General features: G+C 47.0%; 2 protein-coding genes across 3 annotated transcripts; one reads left to right on the forward strand and one right to left on the reverse strand.

The window, feature by feature from the left end:
- Positions 1 to 808: 808 nt before the first annotated feature.
- pcolce2b (procollagen C-endopeptidase enhancer 2b) lies at positions 809 to 7,919 on the reverse strand. Its single transcript, XM_076157941.1, has 9 exons — positions 7,535 to 7,919; positions 7,160 to 7,268; positions 6,435 to 6,690; positions 5,306 to 5,430; positions 5,071 to 5,207; positions 4,814 to 4,977; positions 3,538 to 3,621; positions 1,325 to 1,492; positions 809 to 945 (listed from the first exon to the last, which is right to left on the reverse strand). The coding sequence occupies exons 1-9, from the start codon at positions 7,651 to 7,653 to the stop codon at positions 815 to 817; spliced, it is 1,293 nt and encodes a 430-aa protein (XP_076014056.1). The 5' UTR covers positions 7,654 to 7,919; the 3' UTR covers positions 809 to 814.
- A 662-nt stretch (positions 7,920 to 8,581) lies between these two features.
- u2surp (U2 snRNP-associated SURP domain containing) lies at positions 8,582 to 16,813 on the forward strand. Of its 2 annotated transcripts, XM_076158140.1 has the most exons (26): positions 8,582 to 8,650; positions 9,357 to 9,455; positions 9,674 to 9,788; positions 9,929 to 10,062; positions 10,145 to 10,215; positions 10,301 to 10,389; positions 10,480 to 10,515; positions 10,622 to 10,704; positions 10,822 to 10,987; positions 11,068 to 11,279; positions 11,666 to 11,709; positions 13,242 to 13,346; positions 13,599 to 13,665; positions 13,762 to 13,925; positions 14,016 to 14,178; positions 14,303 to 14,382; positions 14,463 to 14,550; positions 14,648 to 14,785; positions 14,883 to 15,072; positions 15,162 to 15,242; positions 15,352 to 15,403; positions 15,490 to 15,622; positions 15,709 to 15,819; positions 15,909 to 16,036; positions 16,124 to 16,300; positions 16,421 to 16,813. In XM_076158140.1, exons 1-26 carry the CDS (start codon positions 8,606 to 8,608, stop codon positions 16,557 to 16,559), a joined length of 2,910 nt encoding a protein of 969 aa, XP_076014255.1. In that variant the 5' UTR covers positions 8,582 to 8,605; the 3' UTR covers positions 16,560 to 16,813. The 2 variants fall into 2 exon arrangements, with proteins under 2 accessions (XP_076014255.1, XP_076014256.1); XM_076158141.1 differs by lacking the exons at positions 8,582 to 8,650; positions 9,357 to 9,455; positions 9,674 to 9,788; ... (5 more) ...; positions 10,822 to 10,987; positions 11,666 to 11,709 and having other exon boundaries at positions 11,155 to 11,279.
- The last annotated feature ends 144 nt before the right edge of the window (positions 16,814 to 16,957 follow it).

Here is a 16,957-nt window from a genome sequence, read left to right on the forward strand (position 1 = left end):
CACTTTGCCACTACAAAAAGACAAAAAGCTTTGGCTAAGAAAGTTTGCATATAATCTTTGTCAAAGACTTACGTACATACAGTATATATTAACTATTGCACTTATTATTACCACATCAAATAATGAGCCAGTCCTGCCCACTGAAATGGAACATAGGAAATCAATGACAGCTGATTAACACTGAGTGTGTTTACATGCCTCAACACTCTGATTCCTGTACCGTGATTAATGTAAAAATATGCGAGTAAGATAGAATTAATAGGATTCACTTTACAGCTGCAATCTGAAGTTAATGATGCCGATTTCAATCACATTATGGTGAAAAATACAAATCTATTTCTTTGCATAATCAGACTATAATCAAAAGTTTCAGTGTGCATGTAAACATTTATGGTCATTAAACCTGCAACAATCAACCTCGGCAACTTCTGCACCGATGCTCAGTGAATCTGAATCAGGCTTGTATGTGAGACAACAAAGCAAAGCAGATGACGTCACGTTCAATCCCTTTCCTGTATTCATGTTTGGATCACCTGCTGAGAGAGGAGTCCACGCCGCCGCCGCAATAGGGGGTGAGAACGCACAGAATCACATTAATTTGTTTCACCCCTCGGCCCTTCATTAACATCCCCCACGGCAGGAAGGAGAGATGAGGCAAGAGGGCGACTGACAGCTGATTAATCCAAAGGTGCAGAAACAGGGTGGACGCCATTAATGTCATCATGTGTCGTTGTTGCAGTTCCCACACTACAGCTGAAGGCGGCTAAGTCCAGTGCAGATCTGACCTGGGAAGGGGAGGGGGGCGGGGTTCTCCTCAGCACTGCTTGGTTTTCAGAATGTTGAGTCCCTTCTGGTTCTTGGTCTTGAACGCCATGACGAAGTGTTGCGGGGCGATCTTCCCGCGTCCCTCCTCGTCCACGTGGCCCATGAAGATGTAGTTTAAGCCTAGTGAGGTCACACACAAAGAGCCTGAATGCAGCAGCGGAATGGCAGAGACATTCAGGGACAGGGGGGAGGGGGATGTGAGAATCTGCACACGCAGCGGTCTGTATGCCGCATGTTTACACACATTCACATGTATGCGCGTAAACATGACTGATCAGCTGTCGGGACAGTGAGTTATGCCGCTCACCTCTTTACACTCTGGGGCGAGTTTAAGTTCAACCGTGCGTGACGACACCGCAACTTAGGCAAACTCAGAGCCACAGGTTTCACTCAAAACAATCACATAACCACAAAATGACACACTTCATCATAACATGAACCACTTCTCTACCACGGTGGCGGCATGCATCGCCAAAAACGACTTCCTGTATAAACTCACCTCTTCGTACAAACGGGCACTTCTTGCACAGGATGATGATCTTGGTGCTCATGGTCTTCCCGGCCTGCTGGATGGCCAGGTTGCCTTCTTTGTACACGTTGATGATGGACACTGTGGCGTACATGCTGCCTCCTCTCATCACCGCCGTGATGACAGTGCCGCTTATTACTGCCGCAGATCCGGAAAAATAGACACAAACACGTACACATTAGAGATGAAAACACTTTACACACACTGATAACGTCTGCTTTCGTTTAGAAACTACAAAACATGTGACTACTGCCGCCAGAGCCAAAATCTTAAGACGCCATGACAACAGCAACAGATCATAATTTTGGGAATCCGTCAGATTGAAAACCAAGCGTAAACGATAACGAGACAGATGATTAAAAGCCGCTGTAGGAGTTTATGATGCAACAAGCTGAGATAAAAGGGAGATTTAGGCTTTGTGTCAGGCAATGAAGTGGATTGGATTTTGTATCCAGCAGTGAAAAGTGTTTAAAGCGTTCTAACTTTGGAAGTGGACTTGGAGCAGAGAGGAATCTGAGGTTTGTTATTGTCATCAGTAACCCAAGAGGGACGTTTTCCTGCTAAATTCCTTGTCCTTCTGTCCTAACAGATGCCGCAAGGGAATTTGGAGGCTCGTGTTTCATCGTTTCTGCTCGGTCTTTCACCACTTCATCTCTCTCTCTCTCTACAGTTTGGGGGGAAAATGACAGGAAATGTGGAGGCAGGAGGGGAAAAGGGTGAAGACATCTGACAAGGTCCCGTCCAAACCCAGAGACAGAGACTTTGTGCTCGCTGTTAGATATCATGATTTCTCCTTCAGTCATATGGAGTCAATCTGCTTTAAGATATGTTCACTTCAGGATTAAACAGCATCAAAGCCTTTTCTGTTTTGTCAGATGACTGATGTCTGAGGTCTGATATCAGGCCAGTCCAGCAGACAACCCAAAAGTTTTCCACCAGACTCTTTGGATGAGTGGATAGAAATGTCAAAGTTGTCTAGATTTATAACTCAGCTACACCCACACAGATGATTTATGTGAGTGTTTTGTAGGGTGTCAAACTGTAATAATGAAATGATCCATATTATGGCGGTTTATTTTAATACTCATAAGTTATTACAGTTCCTTTGGGTCTGTAAACAGTTTGTGAAGTTTGTTGACACACACTCTGCAGTTTGTTTCCAGCCCTTCCAGTTTTTTTCCATCACAGGTTGTGTGTGTTTGGGGCGTTGAGAGACTCTGCCACGACTCTGATTGGTCATCTAAAAAAAACAACTCACTGCTCCTCTGCAAGGGACCGTCTGAAAATGACACTGGCAGTTTGATTAACACATTTTTAATTTCTGTGATCAGGAGGCATTCCAGGATGAGTCCCTGATTAATGTGTGTGTGTGATGGATTCTTTACACTGATGGAACCAATGTGTCTGGACTGTACATGCAGCCTGGCAGGGATGAGACTAACCAGAAGCTTCTGTAATGTCGTTGTGTGGTGCTGCTGTACATAAACCAGTGAATTGGCCCTGACAGCTCTGTGTGTGCGTAACAAATCCTTAGATTACACAGCAGCTACCTGACCTTATTAAAGCTTTGATTAGAGAGAAGATATTCAGTCTGCCGTCTCGCCACCTTATTAAAAAAGTGATGTAATGTTTCGGAGTGCAGACGCTGTCACCACATCACACGGCCTGCTTTTTCCACACCGGCCACAGCTCTGCACCGCGCTCCTACTTTCGGTTCCCCGCGCAAAATCCGAGCGAGCTTTCCCTTTGAGATGCCAATCTGACACATGTGGTTAACATCCCTGAGAGGGAAAACATCAGAGCGCAGCCGAGCGGCAAACAGAGGCCGGGCCTGAATCAACAAGTTCATCTCTCAACAGTTTGCCTACAGTCAGAAGCTATATGTGTGTGTGTGGTGTGTTTACATTGGAGGTTACTGTGTCTTGGCATACACACCCCTTCACTTCCTCATAGGGGGATCAAGAAAGTCTCTGAGATGCGAAGAGGAGCACAGATAGTGACATCAGGTCTGAATGCACTTGTTAGCGGAGATTCTGATGTGAGTGCTGAATGTTTAGTCTGTCCTTAGCTTATAGACATTAAATAGAAGAGGATATGGATACGTTATATGTAACACAAGCAAAGCTGCAACGGCTGCAATGTATGTGGTATGAATCAATTGCAATAAGCGCTGAGGTTCTTACCAAAATTGCTGGAGCAGTAATTGCTCTCAAGAGTTCCTCGTCTTTTGCATTTCTGCTGGCACAGGGCGACGGAGTACTTTAGAGCTGCAGACACAAACACACACACACACACAAGAAAATTCAATCTCTGTAATTTTGCCTGCCAGTGATGCATGCAACAAAATTATGGTCTGGTAGGCTTCAGCTGTGGTCTATTTGCAGTTTATTCTTATTTCAGAGAGGAGTATCTTCATTCTAAAACTGTTCCCCTTCATGTGATAAAAAAGAGTCCTTCCAAATGAAAGACTCAGCCTCTCACAAAATGTACAGAGTGTAATGCAGTGTAAAATAGTGAAGGGGCTGTCTGTTTTTAGAGATAGTAAAGCTCCCATAAAAAGGCTTAAAAAACACACACTGGCTGTCTAAATATTATTCTTCCCAGAGAGGAAATAGTCAAGAAACCAACCAGAAAGAGAACTGTCACTCTATGACATCATGGCAGGGAGACGCCAAAATAACCAGAGGCACAAAAAAACGAGTGTGTGGGAGTGTTTGTGTATGAAAATGAGCTGTGATTGTGTGCAGAAACACAAACACACACACGTGCGTGCGGTTTATGGTTGTGTGCCTATGACAGACAGAGTGAGCGTATGTCCGAAGCATGTGATGTCCTTGGCTGCTTCATAGTTAGTTTGCAACATTTTGTGTTGAATCTGTTGTCGAGATGTGACGAGCCCCAAGAAGCACCACCGATCACCACAAGGGGGCGTCCCAGTCAGTGTCAATCAAAGTAAGCAACTGCTGCTTTCATGTTTCTCCATTATATTCCACTGTCGCTTGAAATTGAAGTCAGAGTTCGATCGGTTTCGAATTTTTTTGGAAGAAACCAGCAGTTTGTTCTTCCGACCACTACCTATCAAATCCGTTTGCGTCTTTCTTCAGCTTATTTTTGACATCTCTTCCTCTAAAATGTGCTATTAGGAGCACTGAGCTGGGCTGAGTACGGTCCGTTTTTGAGAGAAGTGCATGCAAACTGACAGCCAGGGATTCAAACCCGGGACCTTCTTGCATCTGCGTAGAGTTATTGTCCTCAAAATACCGCAGCGCCACATTTCACTCATGTCGTGTCCTTCTGAGATGAGAGGCAGATTCCTGACCTCACTTGTATTTCCAGGAAGGACACTCCCAACATGTTAGCGGGAGGATCCACGAGTACACAGCCGGAGCGCCGCACAGCTCCGTCAACAAACAGATGTAAGATTTAAGAGGTTTTGATTGGATAAAAGCTGCTACCTACGTATGGGCCTGGTGGTGACGGGCTGTGTGGTGGTGGTGGGTCGTAGGGTGGTAGTGGGGAATTTCTTTGGCCTGAACTTGTAGTGGCCGATGAAGCCGTCGGCAGTCAGACTGAGATCGGAGAGAAACTGGATCAGGAGTTGGTTCCCGTCTGAGAACACGGGGCTGCAGAGGAGAAAGAGACGCTTGAGTAAACAGAGGTGGAACCACAGAGACCTTCAAAGGGGGAATTGGAACCTCCAGGACAGTGTCACCTACTCTGGGGGGCTGTCACCACAGTACTTTCCAATCCGCTTGGCATCGTTGATTTCTGCTCCGTTGAAAAAGGAGACGTGGTCGTAGCGGCAGTAGTTGTCTCTCTCCACATCAAACTTCTCGAACTTCACTTCGATTATCTGTCAGAGGTGAAAAGGTGAAAAACATAAAGGCTTGTCATTCATCCCAGCTCGGAGCGTGAAACTCCCTTAGAATGTTTCATATGAACCCTCCTCACCTGGTTCTTTGGTGCCACGATGTGCCAGGAGCAGGTGACCCCAGCTGGATAGTCCTTCTCAGGCCAGTTGGGGGTTTTGAAAGTCCCTGAGGGTTTATCCAACCTGCCTCCACAGTACTGATCCCCTGCAGAGTAACCAATGGGCACAATGTGATCGTTCATGAACAGCTAATCACAAACTTCTGGGTATGTTTGGTGTCTAAGCAGGTCTGGAGTTGACCTGTAGTATCTGTAGTGAAGTTTAGCACCACATGCTTCCAATGCAATGGAGCATCTGAGACACGTCCGGTAAAAAACAAAACAAGCTGCTTGGACTGTCAAAGATTGGAATTCCCACAACATCTGATCCTCTATCTTGCGCGATGACAAAAAAAGACAGTTTAACAAACGAAGGACTTGTGCCGTGTAGTTTGTGACAACTCTGGGTGACGGTATATGGCAACAGCCTATCTGTCGCCATCTGTTGTGTAAAGAGCCAGACAGGCTTGTAAATAGACACTGTCCATTCCGGCTGTCAGCTCCTTGGGTGCAGATGGTATCTACAGTATCATCTAAACCACCCAGCCATTAAAAATCCACCAAAACAGTGACGCAGACTTAACAACCCAGGACAGGACAGGAGGAAGAGGCTCATGCGGCTCTGATTCTGCTGACTGCTCCCAAAAAGGCCTGTGAGAAATTCCACGTCACACTGTGAGAGGTGCTGAATGTTCTTCTTGTCCGAATACTGGAGCCCTGAACCCACAGAGCTGTCAGGCAGAGCTGGAAACACACTGCGCTCCCGTCTGTGTTAGAATAGACACGTGTGCCCTGAAGGTGAGTCACATAATTATGCAAAATGTGAAGACTACATTATGAAGTTTCTGTCTTTGTAGTAACATGCAGTGACCTCGCCGCAGCAGCAGCAGCAGCAGCACCTCATGTTATACAGCCTTGTTAATTAGCTCTTTACAGACTGACCTTCTGCCCAAACACACACACTCCCAAGCCTGTATCAGATTCCTTTATGGGGTGATGTCATGACTCGAGACCTGAGGCCCCCCCTTCCACGGCTCCGCATTACATGCTCCGGTAGAGGCCAGATATTTTGTACACAGCTGCTATCTCTGCAGCCGAGCAGAGTGCCTACCTCTCTCGTGTGGGTGGGCAGCAGAGAAGACCGCCAGGAAGCCACTCCCGGCAGTGTTGGCATCGGAAACCATCTGCAGGAGCATCTTGTTACCCGTGGAAACCAAGGCCCCCGGCTTGAACGTCCCACAGAAACGGCCGAGCCTCTGCCCGCTGACATGGCCGCTGTAAACGTCCACATAGTCGTAACGGCACAGGTTGTCACTCTCCAGGTCAATATAGCGGAATGACAGGACCACAACCTTTTCTTCAGGGACCTGGGCGGGAACGTAAATGACTATTATGAGTAATCGTATACAGAGTTATATAACGTACCTATGGAATCAATGCCTGCCAGGATTTAAGATGTTTACTTGAATGGATTAACTCTTGTTTTCCATCACCGATTGAAGATATGCACAGAAAGTTCAGCACAGTTAATCCGACCGGTGTGTGGAGCAGCAGCAGCCTATAAATGCAATAACTTGTTCCAGTCATACATCACTCCACTATTTACTTGTTCTGTAATGGAGCCACTCAGCAAAAGTGCCCAAGGCTGCATTTCTAGGAGGAAATTAGAACTTCAGGATTAGTGGAGGTGTGTATGGTGTAATTAAAGAGCACAGCTGTTATGTGTGTGTGTTTCAGGTCCCAAAATGCACCTTGTTCTGTTATTAGGCTGTACAGGGAGGAGGCATTCATACACACTGTGTGTCTTACTCATGTAGATGGAATGGTTCTACTCACTGTGATTCTCCACACACACTTGGTGTTTGGGGGGTAAACTCCTGGGTACCCCTGGCTCCCGATCACCCCAGAGTCAGTTGTTATATTCCCACCACATGTGAACACCGGCCTAGGAGGGAAAAGGAGTTTACACATGATGATGAGGATGAGGATGATAACATCAAACAAATAGGCTATAAAGGTGAAACTGTGTTAGGTTTAAATCAGATTGAGTTCCCTTGCCAATGCACCACATGTGTCTTGGGCTGCAGAGACACTGGCTGTGCTGCTGCTCAATAGAAAGCTGTGTTTGAGTCCCTGGCACTTTGCTGACTCACTGAGGCTTCCTTCATTGATTAACTTAATGAAATCATACAGGTAAATAAACGCCTTTACCTCCGCTGAGATTGCGCGCAGACCTCAGCCAGCAGCAGGAGACTCCAAGCGCCAAACACGCTGCACGTCCTCCACATCGTCGGATTAGCGGACCGTCGCCTGTTCTCGATCCGTGCCATGAGTGACACTGTGCTCAGGAACTCACACTGCAAAACGGGAAAACTACCCTGAAGTTCCTGCGGGGAGTTTCACTTACTGCAGGCTGTAGCAGATGAATATCGCGTTTGTTCTGCGATGTAGGAGGGACGGAGCTTAGACTGCTGCGCTCTCTTTTTTTTTTAACTCCCCCACCTTCCCCCAAAAAAAGGGGGAGATGAAGCCGCGCTAGAGGCAGGGAGGTCCCGCGTATGAGCTCCTGACAGCACCTGGCCTGAAAACCTGGAAGGCGGTGGCACGTATGATGGCGTGTACAAACAGGAATGACTTATGGCACATCAGCCAACATGGACCAGAGGCTTGATCCGTGACATGTTGTATATAACCTGTGCAGTTATGGGGCACATGTGGGACGGCCGAGGCAACCAACGGATTAAAGCAGGGTCGTAAATTTCATTCCTGAGGAAAGTCTAATTTATATATGAATTTAAATCGCCATAGGCGAGAATAATATGCACAGGTTATAGAGATGGAATAAGGTAGAAATCGAATAACTGAGAGACAGCACCACCTGCTGGATTCAATACGATCTGGCACCCTAACATATCGTCTGTGTTGTATGTGTAATTGTGGTGACCTTGCGTCTTGCGAATGTGTCTGAATCCAGCCGAAATGCAACATATTCTGTAAATAAAGCGTAGGAATGTTTCATTTATGTGAGTTTTTTTTTCACAATAATATTCACGATAATAAACTGATGCTTTTCTTTTTCCATGCCTAATGTTTTAACAATAATCACCTTTCATTTGTTTGCTTGTTTATTTATTTATCGTAACAGTAATTTGTCATAATTTCTAGTAATTTTATGTGTATAGGAAGCCATCATTGCATCTGTGTTTGACTATGTTGGCTGAAACTCCACACTCGCCTTTATTTCAACATCGGTGATCGATTTTTATTTCAGTGCAACAAAAGATGGCGGACCGACCGTCTGCTGGCTCCCAGAAAGCTAGCGCTAAGGTGAATATCATTTTCTAACCGCCTTTATGAAGATGCTATCTCCTGCAGTAACCCAAATTGTATAAGTAGCGTCCCCGAACAACTTTGACACTCTGTAAGTCTGAGCTCGAAAGCATTTGAGAGTAATGAGTGTTAGCGCGCTAACCTCTCAGTCACACCGGCTAATGTGGCTAAAGCTAAGCTAACGGTTAGCCACAACAAGCGAGGCCGGTGTTACTCGTGACAGCAGATACACAAGCGAATATTGGTGACGTACTAAACATGTTAATGCAGGCGGGATTCATATGAAGAAGGCAGACTCGATGAAGCTTCGAGTTTGGACATAAGTAGCGTGAAGTGTAGCGTTTGGGGGGAGACGGGGCCTAGCCGTTAGCTCCCCCGCAGGTACTCTGCTCCTCTGCCGCGCGCTGTAGCAGGTATCCACACTCAGCTAGGCCTCTGCGTTATTTACGTAGATGTCCCGTCATGGTGTCCAGTTGTAAACAGGCAACATTCGCTTTCAGCCATTTAAGGTTCGGAGCAGCAACCATTAGTTATAATTGTTTTGCGTAATATTTGCACACACACAGAGCCGCTCTCCCACCTGCCAACACGTCACCTGTCATGGTTCTGTAGCAATCAGAGGAGGAATAAATACACATGCATAGCACTGTCAGGCCGCATGATCGTGTCTAATGGCCCGGGAATGCTGTGTTTACATCCGCAGGCGCTGCTGGAGAGCAAACTGAAGTCGTTCAGTATTGGCAAGATGGCAGTAGGGAAGAGGACACTGAGCAAGAAGGAGCAGGATGAAATCAAGAAGAAGGTAAACATCTCCGTGGATTACGTCTTCAAAGGATTCTTCCTGGTTTTCATGGACATGTTAGTCTTGTTAGTTTTTCTGGTCTTCCCAGAGAGCTATGATCTCTACCAAGAACATGTGGGCCTGTAGACACACACATTAAATGTTAAGATCATGTTTTGTTGTAGTTGTAACACCTTAAGTGGAAGCTGTTGATGTTGATCCTGTGTGTGTGATTTCAGGAGGACGAGCGTGCAGCTGCAGAGATTTATGAAGAGTTCCTGGCTGCGTTTGAAGGAGGAGGGGAGGGTAAAGTCAAGGCGTTTGTCCGCGGTGGAATTGCAAATGCAACAAAAGGTTTGTAACCTATTTTAGTTTGAATGTCTTCTATCAGATCCGGTTAAAAATGCAGTGCACAGAACTTCTTTCACCTGTCAGTCAAATCTTGGTGTATTGAAGTGTGAGTGCTGACACTGACATCCCCCCTGTCTTTTCAGAGGAAACAGCTGCTGATGAGAAGAAGGGAAAACTCTACAAGCCCAAGTCACGTTTTGATAATCAACAATCAACAAAAAGCAGCTTTCTGCCTTTGGAAACCCCACCTCAGTTTTTAGCATTAGACAAAAGACAAGTAAGTTCACCGGTCTGTGTATTGTGATGTTGTATCAGATAACAGCTCACTTGTTCACTTTCTGATATCTCCTGTACTTCAGCCTCAGAAAAAAGCTACTGAGAAGGAAAAGAAGAAGAGCAACCTGGAGCTCTTCAAAGAAGAACTTAAACAGTAAGATGCAGACTCCTTTGTTGTTGTGTGTGAATGCAGCTTCTCAGTGTGAGGCACTGATTGTGTTGGATGCTGCTTTTTACAGAATACAGGAGGAAAGGGATGAAAGACATAAGATGAAAGGGCGAGTAAGTCGCTTTGAACCTCTGTCTGGCACCGATGGAAGACGATCGTGTAAGTGTCTCTAAGCTGCACTATGACCCCCACTCCCCTTGTTTCACCTTCGCCCCTAAAACATGTATTCTGCTTCTCTGCTTCTTTTAGCGGATGGTTCTTCAAGAAGAAACCGGCCGTCCAGTGGTAATTTGACATAATTCAGTGACTGAATATCTCCACCTTGCCTAGAGGACCTGTTATTATGTCAGACAGTATGAAGGACATGTCTCTGTCTCCTCTGTCTCTTTAGTTTTGGACGACTGTGCACCAGGTTCCCATGATGTGGGAGACCCTTCCACCACCAACCTGTATCTTGGAAACATCAATCCACAGGTGCGTTTGGTCTGCCAGTGAAATCCAAAGTGGAAGAACACTAATAGCTTTACTCATAGCTTTGCCTGTTGTCATAGTAACCTAAGGATCTGTACCCTTTGTGTGCCTGCTGTGTAGATGAACGAGGAGATGCTGTGTCAAGAGTTTGGCCGCTACGGCCCTCTGGCCAGTGTGAAGATCATGTGGCCGAGGACGGACGAGGAGAGGGCGCGGGAGAGGAACTGTGGCTTCGTGGCCTTCATGAACAGGAGGGATGCAGAGCGAGCGCTCAAGCACCTCAACGGTACGAAACCTCACACGCTCACCATCACCGCTCTGTCCTTACGACCGCCTCTACATACGTGTTCCCTGCTGTCATTCCAGGAAAGATGATCATGAACTTTGAGATGAAGCTGGGTTGGGGCAAAGGCGTGCCCATCCCCCCTCACCCCATCTACATCCCTCCGTCCCTGATGGAGCACACACTCCCGCCGCCTCCCTCCGGCCTCCCCTTCAACGCGCAGCCCCGCGAGAGGCTGAAGAACCCCAACGCCCCCATGCTCCCCCCGCCCAAGAACAAAGAGGAGTTCGACAAGGTAACTTAGCTCGCCGGCCGGCCATGGTATCATGGTTTATGGCAAAGTTATGTTAGTGTTGCTGGTAAGAAGTTAGACAGGCCAGATTTCTGTGAATGATTAGTTTAAGCTTGTTGACTGAGTTACATTAGTTTTACATTGTAAATCAAAGTGTGGGCTGAATCAGAGATATGTTAATGTGTACAGATAGATGTGCATTATTACCAAGAGGCGTTTATGGTTAATGAGCACAGAGTCGGGGGGGTGTGGCCTTTAGTAGAGCTGACAGCAGGAAAGGAAACTTGTTGTCTATTTGCACTTTTAAATGCATTTTTTATATTTTCACCTGTTGCCTTTTAACAATACTCACGTTCTATGTTTATTATCTGATGTGACTTCATATACAGACTCTGTCGCAAGCCATAGTCAAAGTGGTTATCCCAACAGAAAGGTACATGTTTTTCTTTTTTTAATTGGTGTAAAAACTTAGAGAACAAAAACATCCCATAATGAAGCTAAAAGTCTGATCGATTGATCACTGCATGCTACAGGGGGCGGGCCGGTGTGGCTGAGCAACGGTAAAGGCAGTCGTGTAGTAGCACACACACACGCACTGATGTTTTCTGCATCCAGCTCACACACTCCACCACACCTTCAAACACCACTTTGAGTTTAGACCATCACAGCTCCACTACATACATCATGTAACTGTCACGTCGCATGCATACACACTCACACACACACAGTAGTCAGCTGACGGTGCATCCACACACGTGACATTCCTGCCTCTCCCACCATTGCTCACTCGGACCGTCTTCCCCCTTGGCCTCTGTCACGCCATCAGTAGCTCAGTAAATCTGGCCTCTGCCTACAAACCAAACTTTGCCATCATTAGTCTGTACGACCTTTGACATTGGCCTTGGTGAGCAGCACAAGTTGAACTGTCTGCGGCAGCGAGGGACCTGAAAAGCATCATGGGATGGATTGGGAAAGTATACTGAATTTTACCCCTCCATTGGTACGATCGGCTCCAATACAAGTAAATGTGATCTGTGTTGTCAAATGAAAGACATCCTTTGTCTTGTTGGCCACTTTAGGCTTTAATTGTTTTTCATCTCGGAAAAATCCTCAAATTCTCTGCAGAGCTCGAGTGATCTCATTCATTCTCACTGTATTCGGTCAGGACCAGATCCACTTATAGACCAGCTATATTTAGCCTATTTAGGCCAACAATCCTATACTGCGTCGGTTCCTCCTCACGTGACGAGTGTGTACCGGCAGATGCTGTGTTATCAGACACACGGGCTGCTAACACAGCGTCTGTGCAGCGTCTCGCTCCTACTTCAGCTCCGGTTCCCTCAACTTCGAGGGGGGAGATTCCGTTCACCGATCCGGACGGTGCAACCACATTAAATACAGTTGCACTCGTAGCATGAGAGAATGTGGGCGTGAACGTAGTGACAACGCTTGTCAAATCTTTACACGTTTCTATTGCAACCGAATTTGTCTTTTGGCGTTTATCACTGAATGTGTTACTGTGATAATATCAGCTTTCATTTAATTGTCTTTCATCTTTACATTGATGTTATTTATAAGCCCAGAGGCAGAGTCAAGGTTCAGATTGATTTATGCCTGGTCACTCGACACCCGGCAGTTGTCTCTCACCACGATCGCTCGCACTTTGCCCCTCGTTTTCACCGCGGCAACAGCGAGATGCACCGAAACGTTTAACTTCATCTGAGTGGCGTGTTGCTATGGTGACACTCAATCCGGAGGTATCCCATCCTAAATTGTTGTTCCTTTAAGAGCTCCAAGGGTCCTGCAGCACCGTTTTGTTGAAATCCCATCCCGTCTGCTGAGAGACAACTGTCCACTGGGTGGAGCCACTGAGCATAAATGAGCGTTAGCAGTCAGTCTCTTAACATGGAGCTCAGAGGTCCAGCCAGTCTGAATCCATTTGCTTTAACTGTGTCTTTCTTATAGGAATTTACTCTCTCTCATCCACCGAATGATCGAGTTTGTGGTGCGTGAGGGCCCAATGTTTGAAGCCATGATCATGAACCGAGAAATCAACAACCCCATGTACAGGTGTGTGTGTGTGTGTGTGTGTGTGTGTGTGTGTGTGTGTGTGTGTGTGTGTGTGTGTGTGTGTGTGTGTGTGTGTGTGTGTGTGTGTGTGTGTGTGTGTGTGTGTGTGTGTGTGTGTGTGTGTGTGTGTGTGTGTGTGTGTGTGTGTGTGTGTGTGTGTGTGTGTGTGTGTGTGTGTGTGTGTGTGTGTGTTCATCACCGTTCAGTGAGGTGAGACGGCAGGCTCTGAAGTTGTGACTCTCTTTATTCCAGGTTTTTGTTTGAGAACCAGAGCCCGGCACATGTGTACTACAGATGGAAGCTCTACTCCATACTACAGGTGTGTGTTCTGTGTTCATGTCAGTCGGGTCTGTGATTGTGTTCTGTGGTTCTGTTCCAGCTGCTTTACCCTCCATCATGTCTCCTTCTCTCTCAGGGGGAAGCACCAGCCAAGTGGCGGACAGACGACTTTAGGATGTTTAAGAACGGCTCCTTATGGCGTCCTCCTCCTCTCAACCCGTACCTGCACGGCCCTTATGACGACGGCGAGGAGGAAGAGGAAGAGGAGGAAGGCAGCAAGAAAGGCAGCTTGAAAGAAGAGTAAGACTATTTTCTTCATGTTTGCTCTAATGACTTTATTTCAAACACAGAGATGACACCAGAAATGACTGATGTTGTCTTTGTCTCCAGTGAGCGAGACAAACTAGAGGAGATGCTGCGTGGCATGACTCCCAGGAGGGGGGACATCGCAGAGGCCATGTTGTTCTGTCTCACCCATGCAGAAGCTGCTGAGGAGATTGTGGAGTGTGTGACAGAGTCCCTCTCCATCCTCAAGACGCCTCTGCCCAAGAAGGCAAAGCATCACACACACACACACACACACACACACACACACACACACACACACACACACACACACACACACACACACACACACACACACACCACTAACAGTGAGTCCCTCTTTCTCGTTTCAGATCGCTCGGTTGTATCTAGTGTCTGATGTATTGTATAACTCTTCAGCCAAGGTTTCCAATGCATCTTACTACAGGAAGTAGTAAGTTATTTACATGGTTTAAACTTTATTAAGCAGTCAATTTGATGCTTGGATTATTCAAATGTCCTAATGCTCTTCAGTTTTGAGACGAAGCTCTGCCAGATCTTCGCAGATCTCAACTCCACATACAAGACGATACAGGGCCACCTTCAGTCTGAGAACTTTAAGGTACAGCAGCGTTCGCCCGTCCCTGCTCAGGACTCTGATCAATAAGATGACACCTGCTTCACCTGATCGTCCGTGTCTTTCTTCTCTTCTTTGGCAGCAACGGGTGATGTCGTGTTTCCGGGCGTGGGAGGACTGGGCGGTGTACCCGGACCCTTTCCTCATCAAACTGCAGAACATCTTTCTGGGTCTAGTTAATCTCGCTATAGAAAAGGAACCTCCCATCATCATAGCAGAGGTTTGTACTCTTAGCTCCTTCCTCCTAAAAACTGAACACCTTGCATCACTTCATGAATTCTTAGCTTGAAACTTGTTTTTGTCCCGTTCTCGTGCAGCCTGAGCCAGTAGAGGATATCGACGGGGCACCCATAGGCGAGTATGTCGACGGTACCCCACTGGAGGATGTGGATGGGATTCCAATCGACGTGGTACCCCTGGACGGGGCCCCCATCGACGGAGCCCCTCTGGACGACCTAGACGGCATTCCTATCAAGCCCATGGAGGAGGACATAGATGGAGTCCCCTGTGAGTGGGACTAAGACCTTGTATTGTTGTCCAATGTTTCTAGACTCAGAATGTTTCCTTAATTACTTCTTATTTCCTGGCTTTTAAAGTGGATCAGTCCAAGGAGTCGGCCTTCAAAGTAGCACCGTCCAAATGGGAAGCAGTAGATGAGGCGGAATTAGAATCACAAGGTGAGACCCTCAGGCTGCAGCGAGGTGCCACTGATCGTTGTGCGTTCTACCTTCTTAGTTTCAGTGATACTGTAGTTTGTTGCTCACCTGTCACCTGCTTCCTCCTCAGCTGTGACCACTTCTAAATGGGAGGCCTTTGAGCAGCCCGAAGAAACGAAAAAGTAAGGACCTCTTTTGTCTCAAATGTCTGCAATGCGCCCCCGTATCTGCGCATTTAATTCACGTATAGCCGTGTCTCCTTTTGAAGGGACGAGGATGACAGCTCCGACGACAAAAGCCCTCGCTCCGACACCCTGAGTTACTCCAACCCCATCAGAGACGACACCACCAAGATGTCTGAGATGAACGAGGAGAAGCGCACCAAGCTGAGAGAGATCGAGGTGCGTTGAGCCGTCACGGTTCAGCACATTATGATCAGCAGCGTGTTGTGATTCTCTGTGTTCTGACCGTTTTACTCCACACACAGGTTAAGGTTATGAAGTTCCAGGATGAGCTGGAGTCCGGGAAAAGGCCCAAGAAACCCGGCCAAAGTATTCAGGAGCAGGTGGAGCACTACAGGGACAAACTACTACAAAAGGTATTCAAGTGAACTCTGGACTTCACTCACGCCGCTCGATTTCAAATGCAGAACTCAGCTTTGACGCTTGTTTTGTTTTGTCATTGCAGGAAAAAGAAAAGGAGAAACTTGAACGGGAGAAAGAGAGGGAGAAAAAAGAGAAGGAGAAAGTGGAGGCACGTTTGAAGGACCTGAAGAAGGAAAAAGAGAAGGAGGACACACCGACCAGGAAAGACAGGTGAGATGTTTGCAGCGTTATCAGCGAGTAAACGCGAGACTAGAACACGGGCACACACTCTAACCACACTCCCCCTCTGGCTGACAGGAAGAGGCACCACAGCGGCTCGCCTAGTCCAACGCGGAGCAGCAGCCGGCGAGGTCGCTCCTCTTCACCGCGCTCGGAAAGATCGGAACGCTCGGACCGATCTTACTCTAAAGACACGTCTTCCCGCTCCTCTCACAAAGATTCCCCTCGATCCAGCAACAAAAAAACAACAAAGAGGTAAGAAGTCTACGACCTCAAACCTTTGGCTGTAAACGTGAATGTCAGTGAATAACCTTCTAGATCTCTTCTGCCGAGATTCAGACTATAGTCCCGACTCAAACTTCCTCTCTCCTCCAGGTCTCCCTCATCACCTCGCACACCCAAACGGTCTCGGCGGTCACGATCCAGAACGCCCAAAAAATCCACAAAGAAGTCACGCTCCAAATCAAGGTCCCCTCACCGATCCCACAAAAAGTCCAAGAAGAGCAAACACTGACACGCCGTGGACAGCTGCAGACTGCCGCCTCCAAACCAGCCTACTGTCGTCCCTCATCTGTCCCTCTGCACCGCGCTGTATAGAAGAGTCACTGATCTGGCAGCCGGAGATCTGCGCTGCCCCGAGCGGTCGGGGAAAGACAGCCGAGGACGCTGCACGGGTTGCCATGTTGAGTATCAAATGGGTGGCGCCATTGCTGTTTTATATTGTAAAAAAAAAAGAAAAAAAGAATGTGCTTGTGTGTCCTGACTCCCCATCACATCTCAATGGAACTCATCCATGTGGTAGAACACACACCTGTATAGAGTGTGATGACGATAGTCTCATAGTCATGCTGTCATTTTCTGTTTTTGTAGATCACATTAAAAATAATTCCTAATAAACAAGTGTCAATTTGA

Source organism: Genypterus blacodes, unplaced genomic scaffold (assembly GCF_046128005.1).
Source record: "Genypterus blacodes isolate CSIRO-AG114 ecotype Tasmania unplaced genomic scaffold, CSIRO-AGI_Gbla_v1 ptg000076l_1, whole genome shotgun sequence".
In the NCBI taxonomy this organism is placed as follows: Eukaryota; Metazoa; Chordata; class Actinopteri; order Ophidiiformes; family Ophidiidae; genus Genypterus; species Genypterus blacodes.

Excerpts from the sequence above, each read along its gene's own strand:
- pcolce2b (XM_076157941.1), bottom strand. The coding sequence starts at position 7,653 with ATGGCACGGATCGAGAACAGGCGACGGTCCGCTAATCCGACGATGTGG. Across the intron at positions 7,269-7,534 it reads TGCGCGCAATCTCAGCGGAG|GCCGGTGTTCACATGTGGTG; the intron begins GTAAAGGCGTTT and ends TTTCCCTCCTAG. Across the intron at positions 946-1,324 it reads GTGCCCGTTTGTACGAAGAG|GCTTAAACTACATCTTCATG; the intron begins GTGAGTTTATAC and ends TGACCTCACTAG.
- u2surp (XM_076158140.1), top strand. The coding sequence starts at position 8,606 with ATGGCGGACCGACCGTCTGCTGGCTCCCAGAAAGCTAGCGCTAAG. Across the intron at positions 10,390-10,479 it reads CACCGATGGAAGACGATCGT|CGGATGGTTCTTCAAGAAGA; the intron begins GTAAGTGTCTCT and ends TGCTTCTTTTAG. Across the intron at positions 16,301-16,420 it reads AACAAAAAAACAACAAAGAG|GTCTCCCTCATCACCTCGCA; the intron begins GTAAGAAGTCTA and ends TCTCTCCTCCAG.